Source organism: Macaca thibetana, chromosome 4 (assembly GCF_024542745.1).
Source record: "Macaca thibetana thibetana isolate TM-01 chromosome 4, ASM2454274v1, whole genome shotgun sequence".
NCBI lineage: Eukaryota > Metazoa > Chordata > Mammalia > Primates > Cercopithecidae > Macaca > Macaca thibetana.
The window spans coordinates 114,858,727-114,886,272 of NC_065581.1; the positions used below are offsets into that span (position 1 = coordinate 114,858,727).

At 42.5% G+C, this 27,546-nt stretch overlaps 1 protein-coding gene across 1 annotated transcript; it reads right to left on the reverse strand.

Moving 5' to 3' along the window:
- Positions 1–27,546, reverse strand: GINM1 (glycosylated integral membrane protein 1). Its single transcript, XM_050787176.1, has 8 exons — positions 27,300–27,546; positions 20,444–20,503; positions 20,184–20,280; positions 13,489–13,640; positions 12,487–12,643; positions 11,742–11,872; positions 9,888–10,051; positions 1–1,025 (listed from the first exon to the last, which is right to left on the reverse strand). The coding sequence occupies exons 1-8, from the start codon at positions 27,417–27,419 to the stop codon at positions 914–916; spliced, it is 993 nt and encodes a 330-aa protein (XP_050643133.1). The 5' UTR covers positions 27,420–27,546; the 3' UTR covers positions 1–913.

Sequence of the window (27,546 nt, forward strand, 5' to 3'; positions counted from 1 at the left end):
TACTTTTTTCCTCAAAAAAAAAAAAAAAGTTTATTTTGGAGTGAGAACGTGTCATACTACTTTTAAATCTTGGCGCATTCAAGGTAAGTAGTCTTGGTACAGGATACAATCAAATCATGATACACTTCAGTGATTTTATAGTGAGTCACACACTTCATATAAAGGCACACTACTAAATAAAAAAAATAAGTGTTAAGTTCTTGAGCTTTTAAATTAGAATTTTATAAAGTGCTTTTCATAAAGTCTTATATATTATAGTAATTAAGTGGATATAATTCCCTTAACAAAGGCACCTTGAAAAGTTATTGGCACATGAGATTTTGTCTGGTCTTTTTGTTTTCTTTTGATAATTTCAAAGTCTCTTCACATGTCTTCTCTTCCACTTTAAGTTTTCCTTAACAATTCATCATATGAATAGCCAGCCCTTTTAGAGAATAAGGTCAACTTTTTTTTTTTTTTTTTGAGATGGAGTCTTGCTCTGTCGCCCAGGCTGGAGTGCAATGGCGTGATCTTGGCTCACTGCAGCCTCTGCCTCCTGGGTTCAAGCAATTCTCCTGCCTCAGCCTCCCGAGTAGCTGGGATTACAGGTGTGCACAGCCACACCTGGCTAATTTTTGTATTTTTTTTAGTAGAGACGGTTTCACCATGTTAGCAGGATGGTCTTGATCTGACCTCATGATCCACCCACCTTGGCCTCCCAAAGTCCTGGGATTACAGGCGTGAGCCACCGCGCCCAGCCGAGAATAAGGTAAAGTTTAACTTGGCACTGTAAAGGTCAGTTTTCAGGCAGTCTTAGAGTTTAGCAGTTTCTCTAGTGTATAAACTGATTCTTAACGATTTAAAGAAAATTATATTCAAGTGGCAAATTTGGAGGCAATAAGCTACTTTGGAGTCCATGATATGAAACAGCGTTTTAAATACACGTTTTATCTTCAGGGTTTTCAGCTGTTTTCTCAGGACCATCTGGATATAAGTTGATAGCTGTCACAGGTATGACATCCACTTTATCCAACTGAAGAATTCCTCTGAAATAGAAAGTGATTAATTACTATCAAAATTAAATGTTTCCTCTGCCTGTAGTTTGATAGTGAGAAAAGGCTACTTCAAGGTTATAATATATACCTAAGGTTAGGTTCTTTTGCTGCATTCTATTTAAAAATTCATAGTGGTTGTACAAACTCTGAGCCCAAAGTCACTTCAGCCAAACTGGCTGAGAGAATAGAAAGGCATCGAGGAAGTTCATTATTTCCTATTTTAGGGAAGAACAGGGTAAGTATATATCTCCAAGACAGATTTAGGTTCCTAGATACACCCAGGCTGAGCAAAAAGCCTAAGCCTAAGCCCCTTTCTAAACAACACTCACCACTAGAACACAACCTTAGGTCTTTAGATTGTGTTGCTCTTTTTGTTACTTAAAATCTCTGACCAGAGAGTACGTCTTTGGATTGAATCTAGGACCCTATATTGTAAATTTGGTGTTATTCTAATAAGAACACCAACAGAGGTTAGTTGTTTATAGAACCAAACAGATTCTAAAGTTCACAGGGGAGTAACTGCAAGAATAGCCATAAGATTTTTTTTAAAAGAACAATGGGGAGAAGACAAAGTTGCCTTAACTAGCTCTCTTTATTAAAACATGATAGTAGGTCAGGTGTAGGGACTCATACCTATAATCCTAGCACTGTGGGAGGCTGAGGAGGGCAGATCACTTGAGCCCAGGAGTTCGAGATCAGCCTGGGCAACATGGCAAAACCCCATCTACTAAAAACAGAAAAAATTAGCCGGGCGTGGTGGTGTACACCTGCAGTCCCAGCTATTCAGGAGGCTGAGGTGGGAGGATCACTTGAACCCGGGAGGTGGAGGCTGCAGTGAGCCGAGATCGTGCCACTGCACTGCAGCCTGGGTGACAAAGTTAGCCCCTGTCTCAAAAACAAAAACAAAACATGAGAGTAAAAGTGTGCTACTGGCACAGGAATAGACAAATAGATCATTGGGACAGAAAAGAGTCCAGAAAAAGACTTAACATATATGGAAATTTAGTTTATAATAAGGTAACATTCTAAGTCAATGAGAAATTACTAATGGAAAAATGGCCTCTGTTTGGGAAATAAAATGAGAACTCTAGCTTTAAAAGTATACAGAAAAGTAATGCTAAAAAATAAATTTTGGCCGGGCACAGTAGCTCACGCCTGTAATCCCAACACTTTGGGAGGCCAAGGCGGGCAGATCACTTGAGTCCAGGAGTTCGAGGCCAGCCTGGCCAACATGGTGAAACCCTGTCTCTACTAAAAATACATAAATTGGCTGGCCGTGGTGGTGCACACCTGTAATCCCAGCTACTTGGGAGGCTGAGGCAGGAGAATCACTTGAACCCGGGAAGTGGAGGCTGCAGTAAGCAGAGATTGCGCCACTGCACTCTAGCCTGGGCAACAGAGTGAGACTCTGTCTCAAAAAATAGAAATAAATTAATTAATTAATTTTAAGAAAATATAATGGCTGGGCACAGTGGTTCATGCCCTTAGTAATACCAACACCTTTGGAGTGGGCCTACTGCTTGGGCCCAAGGAGTGCAGCCTGAGCAACATAGTGAGACCCTGTCTCTACACAAAATAGTTTTAAAAAAAAATGGCTGGGCTCACACGTGCAATCCCAGCACTTTGGGAGGCAAGGCAGGTGGACCACTTGAGGTCAGGAGTTCGAGACCAGCCTGGCCAACATAGTGAAACCCATCTCTACTAAAAATACAAAAATTGGCCAGGCATGGTGGCGGGCATCTGTAATCTCAAGCTATTCAGGAGGCTGAGGCAAGAGAATTGCTTGAAACCAGGAGGTGGAGGTTGCAGCAAGCCAAGATCACACCACTGCACTCCAGCCAGGGCAACAGAGCAAGACTCTGTCTCAACAACAACAACAGTTAGCCAGGCATGGTGGCAAGTGCCTGTAGTCCCAGCTACTTGGGTGGCTGAGGCAGGAGGATCGCTTGAACCCAGGAGGTCAAGGCTGCAGCGGACCTTGATAACACTGCCACTGTACTCCAGCCTCGGCAACAGAACAAAACCCTGTCTTTAAAAAACAAAAAACAAACAAAAAAAGCCCCATAATTTTAAGATAGGAAAGTCTGGCCTACTTAGTAGGCAAAATAAAAACCCTAGATGCCATAAATAACATGAATTGCTTAGACTTCGAATTTAAAGCTTTTGTATGATATGAGATACCATAAATGAGCAAAACACAAATGATAGGCTGGGATCAGTAAAAAGAATCTGCAATGTGCATTATATATGTATAATAGACAAAGAGCTCTTATATAATAGTAGTTACAAAATGCAACACAATTGAAAAACGGCCAAAGGCTCGAAGTAAGCAAGTCATGAGAGAATCATATATAACCAATTATCACAAAGATGTTGAACCCACCCAGACCTAAACTAGCAAAGATGCTAGTAAGATGAAAATGCAAATTAAGATGAATTATATTTTTAGTAGCAAAACCAAAAAAGATTATCATCAGGTTGTAAGGAGTTAATACAATTACTTGTGACCCAGTAATTTTGCTTTTAGGAATCTATTGTACATAAATACACATGTGTAAAGAAATATATGTGCAAGAATATACTAGAACATTACTGGGATTAACATGAAATTGGAAATTATGTAAAGTTAGAGGAATGGTTTTGTCAAGGTATATCTATACTGTGGAACACCTGTGATATTGTGACTTGTAGGTTCCTCTGGCTTCCTGGAATAGCTCCTAAAGCCCTTAAATCTCCAAAGTGGTAAGTGTCTTTTGGATGCTAATGATGACTGATGGTAGAGGGGGGGCGGAGATCCTGGATAGCCTCAACAGGGGAGCTGGTTGCCAGGGGTATCAACCATGAGATCAGTCCCATCCCCCAACCTTGAGGAAGGGAATGGGGTACTGAAGGTTGAGTTGATCACCAGTGACCAATGATACAATCAATCATGCCTGTGTGATGAAACCTGCAAAAAAAACCCCAAAAGGACTAGGTCTGGAGAGCTTCTGGATAGCTGAACACACAGAGGTATGGGGCCTGGATAGAGGTGCACCTAGGGAGGGCAGGGAAGTTCTGAACCCCTCTCTCCCTTCCCATATCCTGCCCTATGCACTTCTTCCATCTGCCTGTTCATGTTTCCTTTGTAATAAACCAGTAAGTGGAAGTGTTTCCCTGAGATCTGTGAGCCGCCCCAAAGACATCCCAAGCAAATTAAGCAAACCCAAAGAGGAGGTCATGGGAACCTCTTTAACCCAGCTGGTCAGAATCTGGGGCTTACAACTGGCATCTGAAGGGGGACAGTCTTGTAGAACTAAGCCCTTAGCCCGTGGGAATCTGAAGCTATGTCCAGGTGGAAAGTATCAGAACTGAAAGAATTACAGGACACCCCGCTGGTGTCCACTGGAGAATTGGTTATCGGTGGGGAAAAATCCCCACACACGTATTGGTGCCCAATATGAAGTACTCCAGAGTGTCAGAGTAGGAAAAAACCAAAGTATTTTTCCTATCTCCTTTAGAACTATGCAGCCATAAAAAGAATAGGTAAGCTATACATAATTATGACATGTCAGTTAAAAATAACATTAAGGGCTGGGCACGGTGGGTGATGCCTGTAATCCCAGAACTTTGGGAAGCCAAGGTGGAAGGATTGCTTGACCCCAGGAGTTTGAGACCAGCCTGGGAAAACTTGGCTCTACAAAATATAAATTTAAAAAATTAGCTGGGCATGGTGACACACACCTTAGTCCTACCTATTCAGGAGGCTGAGGTGAGAGGATCACATGAGTCTTGGGAGATTGAGGCTGCAGTGAGTTATGACTGAGCCACTGCACTCCAGCCTGGGTGTCAAGGTGAGACCTTGTCTCAAAAATAAGTAATACAAAATAAAATGGAATTAAAATAACTAAGGGGACAAAAAAGAATATATGTAGTGATAAGATAAGGTCTTAGGTCTATGATTCCCAAACTGCACTGAGGACCCTGGGTTGGTGAGCACACTCACGGCGGCACCACAGAATATTATAAATTTTCAAGAGACTTCATGTGTAATACTAGTTTGAGGTTACTTCATGGTTTTAACATTAGACTGCAAAATATTCAGTGAAGTCAATCTTTCCAAAGCTGGGTTTTGGTGGTGCTAGATTTGGAAAGTTTTTCCCCTCCAAACCTCATGTTAAAATTTAATCCCCTATGTTGGAGGTGTGGACTAATAGGAAGTGTTTGGGTCATGGTGACAGATCCCTCATGAACAGATTAATGCCCTCTCTAGAGGGGAGGGGAATGAGTTCTCATTGTTCATTACCTGGAGAGCTGGCTGTTAAAAAGAGCCTGACACCTCCCTGCTGTTCCTCTTGCTTCCTTTCTTGACATGTGATCTCTGCACATGCCGCTCCCCTTTGCCTTGCGATGCTGCTGAGTGGAAGCAGCCTGAGGACCTCACCAGAAGCCCAGCTGATGGCAGCACCATGCTTCTTGTACAGCCTACATGGTTCTTGTAGAACCATGAGCTAAATATATAAATCTCTTTTCTATATAAAGTAACCAGCCCAGGTATTACTTTATAAGCAACACAAAATGGATAACACAGGTGGTTACTATGATAAAAAGCAAATACTGTACAAAACTAACACTAAAAAAGAAATGAGGATGTCAATTTCCCACTGATGCCAAGGTATGAGGTATTGTGTAGTGCTCTATAGGCATTCACATCCCACTAGTACTTCTTAAATTAGTAATTTAAGAACAAAATTGCCAGGTGCTGTGGCTCATGCCTGTAATCCCAGCATTTTGGGAGGCTAAGGCAGATGGATTACGAGGTCAGGAGATTGAGACCATCCTGGCTAACAAGGTGAAACCTTGTCTCTACCAAAAATACAAAAAATTAGCTGGTCATGGTGGCGGGCGCCTGTAGTCCCAGCTACTCAGGAGGCTGAGGCAGAAGAATGGCATAAACCCAGGAGGCAGAGCTTGCAGTGAACTGAGATTGTGCCACTGCACTCCAGCCTGGGCAACAGAGCGAGACTCTGTCTCAAAAAAAAAAAAAAAAAAAAAAAAAAAAAAAAAAGGACAAAATTTAAAAATCTTTAAATTTGTCTTTTGGCCTACATATAGGGGCATTAAAAAAAATTACTGGCACACTAAGGATACTGTAAACCAAGACAGTTTGGGAAACCTCTGTATGAAGTGAAAAATGCAATGCAGAACAATTAACAATCTGAGTTGATAAACAATTATTACTATCTAGTATACATTTACACTAGTGCATAGAATTCGGATTAAAGATGTCAACTCAAACAGTTGACAATGACTACCTCTAGGCAGAAGAATAAGAATTGAAGAACAGAGAAGGGACATTTTCAGTTCACTGCTCTCTATAGTTCTCTATTACATCCTTTTCTACCAGGAAGCATCTGCAGTACAACTGCAAATTTGGTTTTTCATTTTATATTGCATCTGTACCTGCAGAGAAACCCATAACAAAACAATGGCAAAAGAAAAACATTACAACACCATTTTCTATGCAGGTATACATAAGAAAGTTCAAAAAAAGTTTGGAACTTCCTGGCAGCCAAAGGGGAAAAAAAAATCTTAAATTATGCCGGGCGCGGTGGCTCACGCCTGTAATCCCAGCACTTTGGGAGGCCAAGGAGGGCGGATCACAAGGTCAGGAGATCGAGACCACGGTGAAACCCCGTCTCTACTAAAAATACAAAAAATTAGCCGGGCGCGGTTGTGGGTGCCTGTGGTCCCAGCTACTCGGGAGGCTGAGGCAGGAGAATGGCGTGAACCCGGGAGGCAGAGCTTGCAGTGAGCCGAGATCGCGCCACTGCACTCCAGCCTGGGCGACAGAGCGAGACTCCGTCTCAAAAAAAAAAAAAAAAAAAAAAAAAAAAAAAAAAAAAAAAAATCTTAAATTATAGAATTTTTATTACAGGTCAAGCATCCCTAATCCAAAATCCAAAATGCTCCAAAATCCAAAACTTTTTTGAGTGCCAACATGATACTTAAAGAAAAATGCTTGGCCAGGCACAGGGGTTCACACCTGTAATCCTAGCACTTTGGGAGGCCAAGGAGGGAGGACGGCATGAGGCCAAGAGTTCAAGACCAAACTGGCCAACATAGCAAGATCCCATCTCTCTCTCTCTCTCTCTCTCCATATATATACACACACCCACACACACGTATATATATTTATATAAAATATATACAAGTGTGTATATATATATATTTCCATATATGCAAAGGAAATGCTCCCAAGAGCATTTTGGATTTTAGATTGAGGATGCTCAACCAGTAAGTATAACACAAATATTCAAAAATCCAAAAAAGCTGAAATCTGAAACACTTTTGGTTCTAAGCATTTTGGATAAGGATACTTCTGTATCAGAAAGGAATGGGAATGCCAATTCTTCAGTGGAAATATAAACTAAGAGGTGGGAGGGGCAACTAATATTTCTTTACTCTGCAGGTGCTTTGCTTGCTTCATGACTTTGACTTTCAACAATCCTTCAAGTGAGGCATTAGTTCATCATTACACCTGAAGAAGTCGGAGCTTCAAAGACCTCATAAGAAGCAAGTGGAAAAGTAAATATTCAAATTAGGTCTTCTTTTCCAAAAATCCTGTTACATAAAAGTATAATGCAATGTAGCTAAGCCAAGAACTGTGGTCATCTGCATTGAGATTTGTTTCTGTTAAGATAATTAAAATGACTAATGGGCCAGGCGGGGTGGCTCACGGCTGTAATCCCAGCGCTTTGGGAGGCCGAGGCGGGTGGATCACCTGAGGTCGGGAGTTCAAGACCACCTGGGCCAACATGGTGAAACCCCGTCTCTACTAAAAATACAAAAATTAGCCAAGCAAGGTGGTGCATGCCTGTAACCTCAGCTACTCGGGAGGCCAAGACAGCAGAATCGCTTGAACCCAGGAGGCGGAGGTTGCAGTGAGCCAAGATTGCGTCATTGCACTCCAGCCTGGGTGATGGACCAACACTCCAACTCAATAAATAAACAAATTAATTAAATAAATAAAATGACTGACTTGGGAAAATACTAACAAAAATTCATTTTAAATTTTATTATAAAATAATTTTTGACTAAAAAATATACAAAAGGAAGTCAAAGTCAGTCTCTCCACCTCTGCTCTCATTCCCACTCATTAAAGATAACATTATCTCATTCCAGAAATTTTCTATGCATTTATATACACATAATACTTTTGTTTTACCTAAATGTGTTCATACCACTTTGCCATATTTCCCCCCACATAATAGATTTTGGACTTATTCAGCCAGAGAAAATCTCATTAGCCCTCATTGACAAACAGTTAAAAGGGTTTTTATTTTGCTTTTACTTTTTTTTTTTTTTTTTTTTTTTTTTGAGGGAGTTTCGCTCGCTTCCCAGGCTGGAGTGCTATGGCGCGATCTCGGCTCACCGCAACCTCCTCCTCCCAGGTTCAAGCGATTCTCCTGCCTCAGCCTCCTGAGTAGCTGGGACTACAGGTGGGTGCCACACACCCAGCTAATTTTTTTTTTTTTTTTTAGATGAAGTCTCACTCTGTCGCCCAGGCTGGAGTGCAGTGGCGCAATCTCAGCTCACTGCAACCTCCGCCTCCCGGGTTAAAGCCATTCTCCTGCCTCAGCCTCCTGAGTAACTGGGACTACAGGCGCCCACCACTACAGCTAATTTTTGTATTTTTAGTAGAGACAGGGTTTCACCATATTGGCCAGGCTGGTCTCAAACTCCTGACCTTGCGATCCACCCACCCCAGCCTCCCGAAGTGCCAGGATTACAGGCATGAGCCACCAGGTCCGGGCTAATTTTTTTTTTTTTTTTGAGACAGAGTCTCGCTGTCTCCCAGGCTGGAGTGCAGTGGCGCCATCTCAGCTCACTGCAAGCTCCGCCTCCCGGGTTCACACCATTGTCCTGCCTCAGCCTCCCGAGTAGCTGGGACTACAGGCGCCCACCACCACGCCCGGCTAATTTTTTGTATTTTTAGTAGAGACAGGGTTTCACCGTGTTAGCCAGGATGGTCTGGATCTCCTGACCTCGTGATCCACCCATCTCATCCTCCCAAAGTGCTGGGATTACAGGCGTCAGCCACCACACCCGGCCTTTTTTTTTTTTTTTTTTTCAGTAGAGATGGGGTTTCACCATGTTGGCCAGGATGGTCTCGATCTCTTGACCTCATGATCCACCTGCCTCGGACTCCCAAAGTGCTGGGATTACAGGCATGAGCCACCGTGCCCAGCCTCTTTTGCTTTTATTTTCTATTACAAACAATGCTGCAATGAGTATCCTGCTTGTCTACTGAAATTAACTACATTTTAAACTGACACTCTGGGGTTGAAAATACATCATGAAGTCGTCTGGTTTTGCTCACCTCTGATCATACACTTGCATTTTCCATTACACATATTTGCTTCCTTCCTCCACTACTAGATTTAAGTTCTTAGCAGAGTTTGTCTTACTCACATCTGAATCTCTAAGAATGTCCTGATTCCAATAGCTATTCAATAAATGTGTTTCAATTTTGCTAATATTGGAAGATGGGCTAGAAAAACAGTAGGTGTTATTTTCCCTCCCATTTGTCTTACCCTCTTAATTTTTTCTATTTTCTACTTTACAACATCCCCCCCCCCCCCCCCCCCCCCCCCCCCCCCCCCCCCCCCCCCCCCCCCCCCCCCCCCCCCCCACCCCCCCCTGTTTCAATTTTGCTAATATTGGAAGATGGGCTAGAAAAACAGTAGGTGTTATTTTCCCTCCCATTTGTCTTACCCTCTCTAATTTTTATATTTTCTACTTTAAAACATAGCAAATATGTCTCACTTTTTAATCATTAAAAATACTAACATTTCAAAAATAAGAAATACTTACTTGTATTCAGAAACTGGGAAAAGCACCTTTAAGATGGTTATTACCACAGCTGCTCCTGTAATTCCAACCACGATGATGTTCAAAAACTGAAAGAATACTGGGAAAACACTGCTCCAGAACCTACACAGATCTTTTCTAAACTTTTCCATCCACTGACACATTACCTGAAAAAGGAGTTTTGATTAGATATGCAAGTTGCATCGATCTCTAAGAATAAACTTTAAATTTTTTAATGTTTTAGCTTTGGGATGATGAAAATATTCTATATTTTGATTGTGCTGGTAGTCACATGGGTGACTACATTTGTCAAAACTAATTGTATACTTTAAACGGTGCATTTTATTTTAGAATGTGCCTCAATAAAGTTACTTATAATTTTAAAATGTGTTCTAACAATACAAGCACAGAAATGTTAATAGCCTGTAAAATTATTTATATTGTTTTCTAATTACAAATCAAAAGAAAATAATTGCTAATTGACAAGAGATTCGTTAGGCTAGTCCATTATAAATGAAATGGAGCAGAGTCAACTATCTGTTTCCAGTACCTAGAGCACAAGAGAAAGAAGAGAAAGACAAACATATTAATAGCTTTTAGAACAAATGGGAAGTTCACTGTGTACAAAACATGTTTCTATACTTTAAGAGTGAGAGAAGAACCCAAGGTGGGCACTCATGGCATGGGCTATGAAGACAGTCTGCTCTGGGGCTGACCTGCTAAGGGAGGTTAGGTAGACAGGGTAAAGGTGCTACTGTCCACACTGACCCCAAATATGCAATCCTGACCTTCAGTGAGAACTACTACTCCTTTAAGACCAACCATAGACCCTGCTCATTTAAAATGAATTTTGGGTAGGGGCCTACTTAATCAGAGATATCAGGATACTCTCTGAACCCATGAATATATTCCTAGTAAGCAGTATAAATGTCACAGGTAACATTCGAGAAATTAGTAGGTGCTAATGCATATTTAGATGTAGTACCCAACTTATTTAATCCTTATAACAACTTCATGAGATACTACTTTACACTACTATTCAGATTAAGTGGGTGCCCCACTGTACAGATAAAGAAACTGAGGTTAGAGAGATTAAGAATTTGTTCAAGGACGGCACAGCAGCTCATGCCTATAATCCCAGCACTTTGGGAGGCCAAGGTGGGTGGATCACTTGAGGTCAGGAGTTTGAGATCAGCCTGGCCAACATGGTGAAACTCTGTCTCTACTAAAAATACAAAAATCAGCCAGGCACGGTGGCATGCGCCTGTAATTCCAGCTACTTGGGAGGCTGAGGCAGGAGAATCACTTGAACCTGGGAGGCGGAAGATTAAGCTGAGATCACACCACTGCACTCCAGCCTAAGTGACAGAGCGAGACTCCATCTCAAAGAAAAAAAAATTTTTTTGTTCAAGTCACATAACTAGTCTGCGGCAGAACCAGGTTTCAAGCCTGGGCAGGCTGACTCCAGAAAGTACATTCTCAACCACCTGAGCTGAATCACTGGGCAAGATCCTGAGGGCACAATGCACATGTGTGTATGCAAGGTAGCAGGTGCAGAATAAACACAGAAATCTGGATATGAGAAAGAACTGTGGAATTGATAATTCTAACCACATGAAATCCAGCACCTTGATAATCATGATCTGACTACAATATTATTAAACAAAGCTTGAAGAGGAAAATAGGAATACCTAAAAGTATCACATTAAGACCAAGATGAGTCCCTTATCACCAATGCTCCATGGTTCCATTTTCATAATTTCCACTCCATTTTAAATGCTAGATCAATTTTCTTCATCATAACCATGAATGCTTATGATAACACCAAATAAATACAACACCAAATACTTGATTTACCTTATATGAAGATGGAGGCTCTGCTCTGAGAGGAGTTTCAGGTAACTTGCCAGGTAAAACATCTTCATCTACAGTGGTTTCCACATTCCTGATAAGATACTGGCTGGTGGTCTGCAGTGAACTAACACTTTCTACCCAGGAGAAAGAGCAACATTACCAAAATGCTGGTGTCTTATCCTACTAGACCTAAGATTACCAAACCAATAATAGCATTTAGGATAGCAAGAATACATATTTTACCATGGGAGAAAAAATGAACATATCTGAATGTTCACTGATTTAAATGCCAGAAGAGAGCTATAAACGAAGACATGTATAAGGAGCTAAAGCAGTTATGATTCTGTCACATAGAAAGCCAAAATTTTAGAAGTTCTACGTTTCTGTGAAAAAAGGAATAGTTCTTCATCTGAATGAACCTTTACAATAGTCTTATTACATATTTTGTGATCAGTACCCAGAGTAAGAGTGAATAATTACTGAAAAATGTCACTATGCAAACAGCACTGATCACATTCTACTAAGGCTCAAAATAGAGTCCTAAAATCCTTAAACGGACATATGAAGCAACACATGTTATGAAGCATTTTTTAAAGAAGCTCATTTCCAAACATATTAACTATTAATTAAAGATCAATAGCAACTTTTGCAAATAGTGTAAAAAACAACAAAGTTCAAGAGTATATATAAAGCTACCAACTAAATAAATAATCTCCTTAATACTTTAAATAATGGTCTTTTAAGTTACCTTTTTTGGAGAGGTTAGGAAGGGTAAATAAAATGTCACTGTCTCGAGAAATAGAGTAGAGCATGCTTTCTTCCAAAGGGAGGGTATAGTTTGAATGTCTGAGTATTCCCCGGTTCTTAACTAAAATATCAATTTCAGTGACATCCTTTTGTTGAACCTGTGAAAGAAAATATAATTATTCTTTATTTTAAATAGTGGCACAGCCCCATAAAAATTTAAAAGCAAATTTTCCTCCCAGATCTATATAACTAAAACATGTGTCCTATTCAGATAAATTATTCTTTCTTTTTTTTTTTTTGAGATGGAGTTTCGCTCTTGCTGTGCCCAGGCTGGAGAGCAACGGTGCGATCTCAGCTCACCGCAACCTTCGCCTTCTGGGTTCAAGCGATTCTCCTGCCTCAGCCTCCCGAGTAGCTAGGATTACAGGCCTGGCTAACTTTGTATTTTTAGTAGAGACGGGGTTTCTCCATGTTGGTCAGGCTGGTCTCGAACTCCCAACCTCAGGTGATTCGCCTGCCTTGGCCTCCCAAAGTGCTGGGATTACAGGCGTGAGCCACCATGCCCAGCCGACAATTACTCTTTATTTCCCCGTACTCCCACTTTGGGGCCCTTAACTTGCAACTTTAATAATATTCCTGTCTGCTTTGACACTTACTACTATAAGCTTAATCTCGATTCTACTTCATTTACACACAGAGACTTCATTTACCATAGAGGAAATGGTAGCAGAACTATGAGCCAAATTGAATCTCTTTCCTTACTTTCTAATTAATAATGTCCATACATTTTAAAGTGATATAAACATGTGTGAATATGGGAAATTTAAAAAATACATTTCAAATGCTAAAATAAATATACAAAAATTGTAAATAATTGGATATAGGCAACATTAGACACCTTTTTTATCAAGTCAGAAACAAAATAACTGAACACATGCAAAATACCTAGCACAAATCTAAATCTTTATAATTTAATTCCCAATTAATAAACATACTATCTTACTTGTTTTCCATCAATCTCTACTACCTCTTCTTGAATGACAATTAGCTGCAAACTGGAACCAGATGTCATAGGCCACTCATGAACTAAAATCCTTACACTGACAATTCCAAAATATTCTTTTTCCTCCAAATTTTCAAGATTTTCATTCTTCACTATAAAAAAAAAAGTAGTGACAACTTTGAACAAAAATTACCACCAAATTTGTTACTGAGTTTGATTATTTTGATGACATTTACATGGAACAAGACAGTTGTAAACCAATTTCTTTGGCTTTCTTCATCCCTGATCTCAATGCCATTTCAGATTTATTAAAAGCAAAGATAATCTGACAAATCTTTATGACTGCTTACACTCATTTGAACGGGCAAAATGTGTTGATCTTTAGACTTTGTATGAAATACCACACTAGCAACATCTTTCCTTTTTTTTTTTTTTTTTTTTTTTGAGATGGAGTCTTGCCCTGTCGCCCAGGCTGGAGTGCAGTGGCGCCATCTCAGCTCACTGCAACCTTTGCCTCCTGGGTTCAAGGGATTCTCCTGCCTCAGCCTCCCGAGTAGCTGGGATTACAGGCTTGCACCACCATGCCCAGCTGATTTTTTGTATTTTTAGCAGACGGGGTTTCACCATATTGGCCAGACTGGTCTTGCTAACTCCTGACCTCAAGTGATTCACCCACCTTGGCCTCCCAAAGTGCTGGGATTATAGGCATGAACCACCGTGCCCGGCCCATCTTTCCTATTCTTTTACACAGGTTGGCAAGGAGGAACCAACAAGGCATAACTATAAAGCCAGCCAGAAGATACAGTCAATCCCATGTTTTAACACAGTAAGCACATACATTCATCCATTCATGTATCCACAAAATCCTGTGAGAAAAGATGCCCAAGCAGTAAGAACATTGAGTTCTTTTCTCAATCCTTTCCCCGATAAGTGACTCATTACTATTAGAGAAAGCAGGTATGGGGAAAGAGGGTCGGGGAGGTCTGTCATTTCTCTCTGGTAATGGATAATGGGGTAGGACTAGCTATTGTCCATGTTCTTCTCTAGCTAGGAAACCCCTACTCCTGCTCCAGTAGAAATGGGGTATAGTACCTGCAACTGGTTTATAGAGCCAATGGTTACTCTATTCAGGTAGAAGTGCTATCGAAAAAGATAAAGCAACATACACCAATGCACCCGCCACAGATGGAGCATTTTGTTTCTATCCCTCAAATAATCTGAAGATTATTTGCCAAACAGGAACCCAGATGTACAATCTGAATGCACACCCAGCTGTTTAATCTGATTCTGTGCTTCTATAGGGCTACTTCCTTTGTCTGGAATATCTCAATATCTAGTTCATTAACTACTTACTACTACAAGATGTACCTACCTGTTCTCCCCTGCTTTAGTCCCCCCCTCCAAACCATTCAGACAACAGTGCCAGGCTCATCTCACTGTGACGTGGTTTTCAGTCCACAGCCTCCTGCTCGTGCACCTTTAGTGGCACTTCTGTGAGGTTCCCAGTCCTCTAACTGGTCGTCCTCAGGCTCCTCATGTGGCCCCTCACTGCTCCTCTCTCTAGTGTGCCTGCCTAATCCTTCATGCCCTTTGAAAGGCACCACTGCCAAAGGTACCCCCTCTCTCATGGTCCATCCCCACGTTTCAACGGACCATTACACTCGTGGGTCTGCCTCGTAGAACAGCAGGTGCTGTGTCACCATGTCCGTAAGCCCAAAGACTAGGGTACAGGAGACTCAATGGGTGAGAAAATGCAGTCATATAAATACACCCAAGTGGCAATTCTTCAGCCTGCAAATTTGGTGCCCGATATAGTTTGGATGTTCCCCCGCAAATCTCATGTCGAGATGTAATTCCCAATGTTGGAGGTGGAGCCTGGTGGGAGGTGTTTGGGCCATGGGGGCAGATCCCTCATGGCTTGGTGTTACAGCACCCCCCTGCCACTCTCGCTCTCTCTTGCTCCTGCTCTGCCACGTGAGACACTGCCTCCCCCTTTGCCTTCCACCATGAGTAAAAGCTTCCTGAGGCCTCCTTAGAAGCTGAGCAGATTCTGGTGCCATGCTTCCTGTACAGCCTGCAGAACCATGAGCCAATTAAACCTCTTTTCTTTATAAATTACCCAGTCTCAGGTATTTCTTTATAGCAATGTGAGAAGAGCCTCATACAGTACCTCTAATACTGAGTAAAATTAAATAAAAAACAACAAAGCCCTTCATATTCTGACTTCCTTACTGTGGTAGGCAGCTTTCAAAAATGCCTCTCAATGACTCTTGCCTCTAGGAGTCAGACATTTCTGCAATTCCTTCCTCAAGTGGGCTGGACCTAGTGACTAGTCAGTTAGTTACCTCTCTATCTATCCATGAATGAGACAGTCTTTTTTTTTTTCTTTTTGTTCTTTTGAAAGAGACAACCTTGCTATCTTGCCTAGGCTGGTCTTGAACTCCTGGCCTCAAGTGATCCTACAGCCTTAGCCTCCCAAATAGCTGGGATTACAGGCACGAGCCATTACACAGAGCCTAGTGACTTGTTTCTAACATACAGAGCATAGCACAACTGATGGAATGTTACTGCCACAATTAGATTATTAAAGACTGTGACTTCTGTCTTGCTAGAACTCTTTTTCTTACTGGCAGTCTCTCTTGTCCTCTCAATGATGAAGCTAATTTGTCACGTTGTGAGACGCTCTATGGGGAGTTTCATGTGACAACGAACTGAGGAAGGCCTTCAACCAATATCTGGTGAGGAACTGAGGCCTCTGTTCAAGAGTTCAGAAGGAACTGACTCCTGCCAATGACCACATGAATGAGCTGGGAAGCAGATTTTTCCCAGATGAGCCCTGACATGATGGCAGCCTTTTGAGAACCATAGGACCCCGCTAAGCCAAGCTCAGATTCTCGACCTACAGAAACTATGAAATAATAAATACTGTCTTAGGCCACTGATTTCTGGGTTAAACTGTTATGCAGCAATAAATAACAAATACACCAACTAAAGAAAAAGTTTCTTTAAAGAATTAAAGATTTGTTGTTGCTGCTGCATCTAATGTTTTGAAGATTCCTGTTGTAACTGGGTAAGATGAGCATTTATTTCAGTTATCATAGAAACAAACTCAGTGCACTGACTGGGATGACTAAAATATGGCCATAAAAGAGGAGAGAGGCTGCATTCCACGTCCTGTTTCCAGTGAATACAACAACAAAAGAATTATTATTTCAATAGTACTAGCATTTCCTTTCTTAGCTACCATGGATTAGCTTGTAGTACACCAACCCTCTTGCAATGAACCACTTGCAAAGATCCGCTAGAAGATGTAAAAAATACACACCCACATATACACACAAAACCTATATCTGTCTAGAGGCATCAGAAGCTAAAGACGGCCAGCACTTGAAGGGCCAAGAAAAGAGCTCCCTGAGGTGAGCACAATATCCTATGTGACTTCTTCCCCCGAAGGCATTTGCCAACTCCCAAGCAGAACAGGTAGAGAGGTTGAAAAGCTGAGTAGAAAGCAATGACTAGGAGGCAAGAAAGCTTGACAAAGTGGCTGGCAGTCTCATCCAGCAGGGGAGAAAATAAAGTGTTAAAACAAAAATGCTAAGCTATGCTTCCACAGCCAGCAAAAATAGCCTTCTAAAATGAAGGCAAAGAGATGTTTTCAGACAAATGAAACCTCAGACCATTCACTGCTAACAAACCTGTACTGAAGGAAATACTAAAGGGAATTCTTTAGGCCGAAGGAAAATGACAACTAGGGCACAATGCATGTGTGTGAGGGTAAGGGAGGAGTTGCAGAATGTACAGAGAAACAGGGATAGAAGAAATAAATTTGGAACTTGAAATTCCAACCAAATGATATAGAGGGGAGCACAGATAGGAATAAAGAGCAATGAAAAAGGTAACCATGATTAACATGAATACTGGACTGCATAAAACAATAATAATTATGTCACATGGGGTTTAAGAACACAAAGAGTTGGCCGGGCGCGGTGGCTCAAGCCTGTAATCCCAGCACTTTGGGAGGTCGAGATGGGCGGATCACGAGGTCAGGAGATCGAGACCATCCTGGCTAACACGGTGAAACCCCATCTCTACTAAAAAATACAAAAAACTAGCCGGGCGAGGTGGCGGGCGCCTGTAGTCCCAGCTACTCGGGAGACTGAGGCAGGAGAATGGCGTGAACCCGGGAGGCGGAGCTTGCAGTGAGCTGAGATCCGGCCACTGCACTCCAGCCTGGGCGACAGAGCGAGACTCCGTCTCAAAAAAAAAAAAAAAAAAAAAAAAAAAGAACACAAAGAGTTAAAATACATAATAATAACGCAAAGGCAAAAAGGGAATACATGGAATTTAAGTGTTCTAAGGTTCTTGCATTGTTTGGGAAGTGATAAAAGTACAAATTTATTTATTTTTATTTTTTAAATTCATTTTTTGAAACAGGCTCTCACTTTGTCACCCAGGATGGACAACAGTGGTATAGTCACAGCTCACTGCAGCCTCTATTTCCTGAACTCAAGGGATCCTTTCGCCTCAGCCTCCTAAGTAGCTAGGAAAACAAGCCTGTGCCACCACACCGGGCTCATAGGTTTCCCTATGTTGCCCAGGCTGGTCTCGAACTCCCAGGCGGAAGTCATCCTCCAGCTCTGGCCTCTCAAAGGGCTGGGAATACAGGCATGAGCAACCATGCCCAGCCAAAAGTACTAATTTATTGGTAGCAAGGGTAACCACTAAAAGAACAGTAAAATTATGTAAAACCAAGACAGAAGGGAACTATGATACCAAAAATAATTAACCTAGATGAAGGCAAAGGGGGAAGAAAAAGAAACACAGAACAGTTGGCACAAAGAGGAAACAATTAAGAAGGAGGATTTAAATCCAAATGTATCAGTAATTTTATTAATGTAAATAAGTTAAAATCCCAACTAAAAGACAGACTGACAGAAACAACAAATGGGCCGGGCGCGGTCACTCACGCCTATAATCCCAGCACTTTGGGAGGCCGAGGCGGGCAGATGACCTGAGGTCAGGAGTTCGAGACCAGCCTTGACCAACATGGCGAAACCCTATCTCTACTAAAAATACAAAAATCAGCCAGACATGATGGCGGGCACCTGTAATCCCAGCTACTCGGGAGGCTGAGGCAGGAGAATCACTTGAACCCAGGAGGAGGAGGTTGCAGGGAGCCAAGATCGTGCCACTGCACTCCTAGGTAACAAGAACAAAAACTCCATCTCAAAAAAAAAAAAAAAAAAATCGTATGTATATTCTTTGTATTTGCTATTTCATCCAAATAATATGGCATATTCCAATGCAACATATCTGCTTACCTTTAAGCAACTCAAAATTTTTAAAGGTTAAAAAGAAAATGTTCTACTGACATAAGGATAAGGGTAAACTGAAAACTAGATAATCAGACAATTCATTTTCTTGGCTTTTGCTATCCGATTTACTACCTTTATGCACTTTTTTTTTTTTTTCCCCAGCCAGGGTCTCACTCTGTTGCCCAGGCTGGAGTGCAGTGGCGATCCTCCTACCTCTCAGGAGTAGCTGGGACTACAGGCACACATCACCACACCCAGCTAATTTCTGCATTTTTTGCAGAGACAAGGTTGTTGCCCGGGCTGGTCTCCAACTCTGGGCTCAGGCAGTTCACCCGCCTCAGCCTCCCAAAGTGCTAGAGCCACCATGCCCCACCTCTATGCACATTCTTACATCAAGATCAACTTACCAGAAATGCAGTTTCATCAATGCTGATCTTATGGAAAATAGTGAATATGCCAGAAGCAGCCAATATAAAATAAGAATAGAGTTTTAAACACATTAGTGTTATTGTACATTCTGATTCTGTGTGTGTGTGTGTGTGTTTTAGAGATGGGGTCTTGCTCGGTCACCCATGCTGGAGTGCAGTGGCATGATGATAGCTCACTGCAGTCTCAAACTCTTGGGATCAAGTGATCCTCTTGTTTCAGTGATGTATATTTTTACTTTATTTTTATTTTTTTTGTGACAGAGGCTCGCCCTGTCACTCAGGCTGGAGTGCAGTGGTGTGATCTCAGCTCACTGAAGCCTCCACCTCCTGGATTCAAACGATTTTCCTGCCTCAGCCTCCCGAGTAGCTGGGATTACAAGCGCACACACCACATTTTTAGCAGAGACGGGGTTTCACCATGTTGACCAGTTTAGTCTCGAACTCCTGACCTCTCGTGATCTGCCCACCTCGGCCTCCCAAATTGTTGGGATTACAGGAGTGAGCCACCGCGCCCAGCCTATTTTTACTTTAAAATGGAAATATATAACATCCAAAAATTGTTTTGCTAATTTAGTATTATTAAAAACAGAACAGGCCAGGCACAGTGGCTCACATCTGTAATCCCAGCACTTTGAGAGGCAGAGGAGGGTAGATGGTTTGAGGGTAGGAGTTCAAGACCAGCCTGGCCAACAGGGCAAAACTCTGTCTCTACTAAAATTACAAAAATTAGCTGAGTATGGTGGCACATGCCTGCAGTCCCAGCTACTCTGGAGGCTGAGGCATGAGAATCATTTGAACCTAGGAGGTGGAGGATGCAGTGAGCTGAGATCGCACCAATGCACTCCAGCCTGGGTGACAGAACAAGACTGTCTCAAAAAACAAACAATAACAATAACAAAAACAAACAAACAAAAAAACAGAGCAATTATGGAAATAATTTAGTAGTACTCACCTATCAAAGTCTGACAGCTTATTCGGGTTACACCACTATTTACAGGTAAGTCATTTACATACACCTGTCCACTCTCATAGGTTATGTTAAGAACAACCTTAAAATAAAGCAGCATACACATTAATTCCAATATTTATAAATAATAGCAAACTCTTCATGTCAAAAAAGATTAACTAAATTAGATATGCAGGTTAAAAAAATCAAATAAGCTGCATAGCACTTAGCTAAATTATATATTAAAACCAGAAAAGGAGACAAACCTGCTGTTTAGATATGTCCCCATCATCTTTCAGTGTAGTTACATTAATTCTGATGCCGTCCTGTAAAACAAGTATTGTGTAAATTGGATAGGTCTACATCTCATAGATTGAGAATAACATGGCTATCTCTTTTCCCTCCAATTATATCTATTGTACAATCACTTATAACAGCATTAAGAGAGTTTAAAGGACCATCTTTTCCATTTTATAGCCATTTTTCCACCCTTATTTACAATTCATATTTTTTATAATTTTTTTTTTTTTTCAGAGGGTCTCACTTTGTCGCCAGGCTGGAGTACAGTACCGCGATCTCAACTCACTGCAATCTCCGCCTCCCAGGTTCAAGCAATTCTCCTGCCTCAGCCTCCCGAGTAGCTGGGATTACAGGCATGCACCACCACACCCAGCTAATTTTTGTATTTTTAGTAGAGATGGGGTTTCACCATGTTGGCCAGGATGGTCTTGAACTCCTGATCTCGTGATCCGCCCGCCTCGGCCTCCCAAAGTGCTGGGATTACACACGTGAGTCACCACGCCAGGTCTAATTTTTTATAATATATATTTTTTCTATTTACTTGTGAAAAGTATCACATGAGTATATAATATGCAAATGTAGAGTTTAAAAGATAAGCACTCCTGTAAGTACCACTGAGGATAAAATATAAAATATTACCCCTGCCTTGGCAGGCTCTGCATAATTGCCCTGTATCCCCCCAGAAGGAATCCTACACCCAATTCCATTTGAATCATTTCTTGCTTTTCTTTATAGTTTTACTACCTGTGTGTCTCTCTCTAAACAATATGTTGCTTAGCTTTATCTGTTTCTGAGCTTTATGTAAGTGGGATAACAGTATATGTATTCTTCCCTAACTTTAGCTGATACTGTTGATGCACATAGCTATAATCACAGTAGTCCATTTCTGACTACCAATTTACTTATTTACTCTACTACCCATGGACATCTGAGTTGTTTCCGACTTTTTTGCTTTTATAAACAAAATTGCACTGACTTTTTTTTTTTTTTTTTTTTTTTTTTTTTTTTTTTGAGATGGAGTCTTGCTCTGTTGCCCAGGCTGGAGTGCAGTAGTGATCTCGGCTCACTGCAATCTCCGCCTCCTGGGTTCAAGCGATTCTCCTGCCTCAGCCTTCTGAGTATCTGGGATTACAGTATCTGGGATCACCACGCCTGGCTAATTTTTTTATTTGTAGCAGAGATGGGGTTTCACCATGTTGGTCAGGCTGGTCGCAAACTCCTGACCTCGTGATTCACCCACCTCGGCCTCCCAAAGTGCTGGGATGACGGGCATCAGCCACACCTGACCAAAGTTGCACTGACCCTTTCTTGAGTGTGCTTCTTATACAAGTATCTGTAGTGTTCCAATTTTATTGCCTCTCAAGGTATGATCAAAAGCAGTATACCCAACTATTGAAGATGACATGCTTTATATAGAGAAGCAAGCACTATTTTAAGAAGTATGTACCACTGACCACAGGAACTACAATCTGTCATTTGTAAATCAAATTTTTTCCTAAGTTTATTCACAAATAGACATTGTTATTCTAGAATAAAACAATACTCCTCTCAAATACTTTTTCTTTGCGGTTGTATTAACTTAGAAAATAGGAAAACTGTTCATAAACATCAAAAAGAATATACAAGTACATCTGCTGGCCCTGAGTATCCTCAATACTTTATATATAATTTCCAATAAATGAGAGAATAAGACTGGTGAAATTTCATGAGGTTGAGCTCATTCCAGGAATAACTTGTGGAACAGGATTCATACCACACAAGACCCACATCATACATTTAGAGTGACTTTGGTTCCCTTCCCAACTAGAAGCCTAGGAAGCTTTCCAACTAGCAATTCCTCAGAACTAGCCGGCTTTCTCCTGGACCACCTTGATCTAGAGGGTTAGAATCAATAGTGCATCTAAAATGAGCCATCAGATTGACAGCTATATTGTTTTATGTCCAAATTCAAGTCACATGGATCTCCTCTGCAAACTAGAGAATGTATTAATTATAAACTACTATTCTTCTAACAGCCCAGAAGTAAGCCTCCAATGTTGTTCTAGGAAACCATTTTATAGCTTCGGCCGTTTAGCAGTGAACATACACAACATTGTTAGCAACTTACTGAACTTTTTATATATATATATATATAAAACTTTATATATATATATATATTTTATATATATATATATCTCACCTACCTAGTAAAATTACAGAGTTTGAAAAAGACAATTAACAGACACAAGCACACTATATTTTCCAGAGAACCAAGTTCAATGAAATTCTTTTCTGATATTTCTGAATGATTTCACTGCAAAAGGGAAGCACGCTCCTTACTGCCTCCTGACCAGGAGTTCAGAGCCAGGTCATATTTATTGTTCTTGAGAACTTCTGATTGAACTGGAAGTTCAGGCTTGTGAGCCAGGGTTGCATATACTTAGAAAGTGCTTGGGTGTTGCAGGAAGTCACGGACCCCGAACGGAGGGACCTGCTGAAGCCGTGACAGAAGAACATAAATTGTGAAGATTTCATGGACATTTATTAGTTCCCCAAATTAATACTTCTATAATTTCTTACGCCTGTCTTTACTACAATCTCTGAGCATAAATTGTGAACATTTCATGGACATTTATCACTTCCCCAATCAATATTCTTGTGATTTCCTATGCCTGTCTTTAATCTCTTAATCCTGTCATCTTCGTAAGCTGAGGATGTATGTCACCTCAGGACCCTGTGATGATTGTATTAACTGCACAAATTGTTCATAAAGCATGTGTGTTTAAACAATATGAAATCTGGGCACCTTGAAAAAAGAACAGGATAACAGCAATGTTCAGGGAACAAGGGAGATAACCATTAGGTCTGACCGCCTGGAAGCCAGGTGGAACGGAGTCATGTTTCTCTTCTTACAAAAGCAAATAGGAAAAATATTGTTTAATTCTTTTTCTCAGCAAGGAACAGCCCTGAGAAAGAGAATGCATTCCTGGGGGAGGTCTCTAAAATGACCGCTCTGGGAATGTCTGTCTTATACATTTGTAGATAAGGGACAAAATAAGCCCGGGTCTCCCGTAGTGCCCCCAGGCCTATTAGGATGAGGAAATATCTGCCTAGTAAATTTTAGTCAGACTGGTTGTCTGCCCTCAAATCCTGTCTCCTGATAAGATGTTATCAATGATAGTGAGTGCCCAGTGGGACATGAAACTTCAATAGCAATTTTAATTTCGCCCAGGTCCTGTGATCTTGCTCTGCCCCCATTTGCCTTGTGATATTTTATTGCCTTGTGAAGCATGTGGTCTCTGTGACCCACACCCTATTCGTACACTCCCTCCCTTTTGAAATCCATAATAAAAACTTGCTGGGTTTGCAGCTTGGGGGGCATCACAGAACCTGCTGACATGTGATGTCTCCCCCAGACACCCAGGTTTAAAATTTCTCCTTTTGTACTCTTTCCCTTTATTCCTCAGACCAGCCGACACTTAGGGAAAATAGAAAAGAACCTACGTTGAAATATCAGGGGCTGGTTCCCCCGATACTTGGGGACACTGAAAAGTTTCTCCCTAACCATCTTCAATTCTTCTAATTCCTTTACTCATAGGATGCCCACTGGGGACACAAGTGGGTTCCTAAGAATAAAGGTAATAGACAGGTTGTTTAAAATATGTCTGAGTGAAATATATAGTTACGCATACAAGAAAGTAAGTGTCCTCTGAATGCCTCTCTTTGGTGACCAAGTTATTTTAATATTAGAAGAATTTACTATAAAGACTTTTATTTTTTGGTCAGGCATGGTGGCTCATGCCTGTAATCCTAGCAGTTTGGGAGGCTGAGGCAGGTGGATCACCTGAGGTCAGGAGTTTGAGACCAGCCTAGCAAACATGGTGAAACCCCATCTCTACTAAAAATACAAATATTAGCCAGGCATGGTGGCACGTGCCTGTAATCCCAGCTATCTGGGAGGCTGAGGCAGAAGAATCACTGGAACCCGGGAGGCAGAGGATGCAGTGAGCCAATATCGCACCACTGCACTGCAGCCTGGGGGACAGAGCAAGACTTCATCTCAAAAAAAAAAAAAAAAAGTGACTGGGCACAGTGGCTCACACCTGTAATCCCAGCACTTTGGAAGGCCAAGGTGGGCGGATCACTTGAGGTCAGGAGTTCAAGACCAACCTGGCCAACATAGTGAAACCCCATCTCTACTAAAAATATAAAAAAATTAGCTGGGCATAGTGGCGGGAGCCTGTAATCCCAGCTACTCGGGAGGCTGAGGCAGGAGAATCACTTGAACCTGAATCCAGGAGGCAGAGCTTGCAGTGGGCCCAGATGACGCCATTGCACTCCAGCCTGGGAGACAGACTGAGACTCTGTCTCAAAAATAAAAAATAAAAATAAAAATACAAAAATTAGCCAGGTGTGGTGGCACATGCCGGTGGTACCAACTACTCAGGAGGCTGAGATACGAGAATCGCTTGAACCTGGGAGGCAGAGGCTGCAGTGAGCCGAGATTACGCCACTGCACTCCAGCCTGGGCGAGACAGAGTGAGATTCTGTTTCGGAAAAAAAAAAAGGCAATCTTGTATAACCTCAACTTCTGACAACTGCATACATAAAAACCGAAAAATGCTTATAATCCAATAAATCTGAGTCATTGGAAGAAGGCAGAATTTTCCTGACTTCAACCAGTTTAATTTATATCAGGCTAGATATGAGGATGGACAGATGTGATAAAGCTAGTAATGTTAAGGGTAGTCTGGTTCTGCACTGTTCAATATGGTACACACTAATCACTTGTGACTATTTACATTTAAATTGATTAAAATTAAATAAAAATTTAAAAGCAGTTCCTCACTGGCACTGGCCACATTTCAAGTGCTCAGTGGCCACAGCAGTCCAGTGGCTACTCACAAGGTGAGAAAAGACATAACCATCAAGGCAGAAAGTTCTACTGGACAGCACTTATACAATATATGGGACCACTGTGAAATTCTTTCCTATTTGGAAATGTTTCACAATAAGACGTTGAGAAGACTTAGATCAAGGGACTTCAGTTTCCCACAAACACAGTCCAGGTAATGGGATTCTCTTTCTATTGTTCAGCATTCATTTAATCTGTGAAACTGTTTATTGTTGAGATAGGCTCTTGCTATGTTAACCAGGCTTATCAGCCAACACCCAGCTCTTGGTCTCAAGCGATCCTCTGGCTTTGGCTTCCCCAGTAGCTGGGATTACAGGCGTAAGCCACTGCACCCAGCTTAATATGTGAATTTCCGAGTTTAGATCTGGACTTTCCAAAAGTGAAATGAAGGTCCAAGAAGGGAGAACTGAAATAATAAAATCACTAAGAGCCAGCTGACAATGCAGTGTATTTTAAGCCTGCAGTCAAAATGTATTTTTCACAGATTATATAGACCTAAACATCGCTTGACACATAGGTGTCAATTATGAATCTTTAAAACTTGAAAAATGGGAAAATAATGTCCATATTTCCAGAACTTTTTAGAACTATTTCACTTTTATTTGGTCCCTTGGTGCCTGTCCATCACATTCCTATTGTTTAACCAGATGCAACTGTGATCCACATATAATTTCAGATATAGGTGGTTCTTACGGCAGGCAATGTCTGGCTTCTTGGAATGCCCTGCAGAACTGAGACATGCTCGTCATTTTTGTACCCACATGGGGTAATGTCATTATTCTAAAACGTTAAAACTTGCTTTGTTTTGTTTTTGTTTGAGACGGAGTCTCGCTCAGTCACCCAGGCTGGAGTGCAGTGGCACGATCTTGGCTCACTGCAACCTCTGCCTCCTGGGTTCAAGCAATTTTCCTGTCTCAGCCTCCCGAGTAGCTGGGACTACAGGCACCTGCCACCACGCCCGGCTAATTTTTCTATTTTTAGTAGAGACGCGGTTTCACCTTGTTGGTCAAAGTGACATTTACCGTGCCCTTCACCTTTATATTTAGAGTGTTCGTATTCAAGTCTTGAGGAGTAAGATAAGGTGTACCGACATAGTCTCTTGTCATTCTCAGAAAACTTGCACTTTAAAATATTCAAACTTTTCCCTACCATTCTACTGAAAAAAGGCTGATACTGGCCTAGGTAGGCACGACTCTACGGCAGAAATGGTGAGCATCAGCCACGTTTCAATGTTAGGATGCCTCGATTCTCCCACCTCAGCCGGCATCAGAAGCACCTGTAGGACTCGCCAACCCGGACTGCTGGGCCCCGCCCCCAGAGGACGGGCTGAGTTCCCAGCGGATGCCGACGCCGCCGATCGCGCCCCGCCGTGAGAACTTCTCCTCCAACATCCGACAAAAACACTAGGTCGCGCGAGGGCCGGGTCTCTGCCTCTGCCCACCTCAGCCCAGCGGAGCCCCGCAGCCTCGGGACCGCGGGCCCTCGCGATCGCAGGCCGAGCAGGCACAGGTGGCCTGGAAACGCGCGAAGTGGGCAACTTCCACACTTCCCGAGCACGCAAACATTCCCTGCCCAAGCGCCGGCTCTACCCCGGGAAGGCGCCATTACGAAGGCCTGCGATCACCGGCAATCGCGCGCTTCGACGGCAAAGCCCCGTCAGGTCGCGCGCCGGCTTGGGCCGCCGGAGAGTCAGTGTGGGGTGGCTCGAGGCTCACTCACAGCGACGCAGCCCCAGTAGGTCCCTTCCCTCTTACCTCGGCCTCCCACGCCGCCCCAATTTCCTGGGGTGCTTCTCCCCACACCTCCTTCGGGGGCCCGGACCCCCGCCCCTGCCCACCGGTGGGATGTGGAAAGCGTCATTGTGGACTGCCCGGGCCTCCCGGAGGGTCGGAGTCGTAAAGCGGCCAGCCGGGTCCGCCCTGCCCTACCTGTGGGGCTCCGGACAGCGGCGGCGGCTCGGGGGCGCCCGTCGTCAGCCACCCGGCGGCGGGTAGCGCCACGAACAGCAGCAGCCGGAGGGCGAGCGGCCCCGGTGGAGCGCCCTCCATCTTGGACAACCGGGGCAGAGGGCAGCGGCGGCCGGGAGGTGAGGGCGGAGCCGGCCCGCGGGCGGGGCGGAGCTTCGGCGGGCGGGGCGGGCGGGGCGGGCGGGGCGGGCGGGGCGGGCTGTCCCCT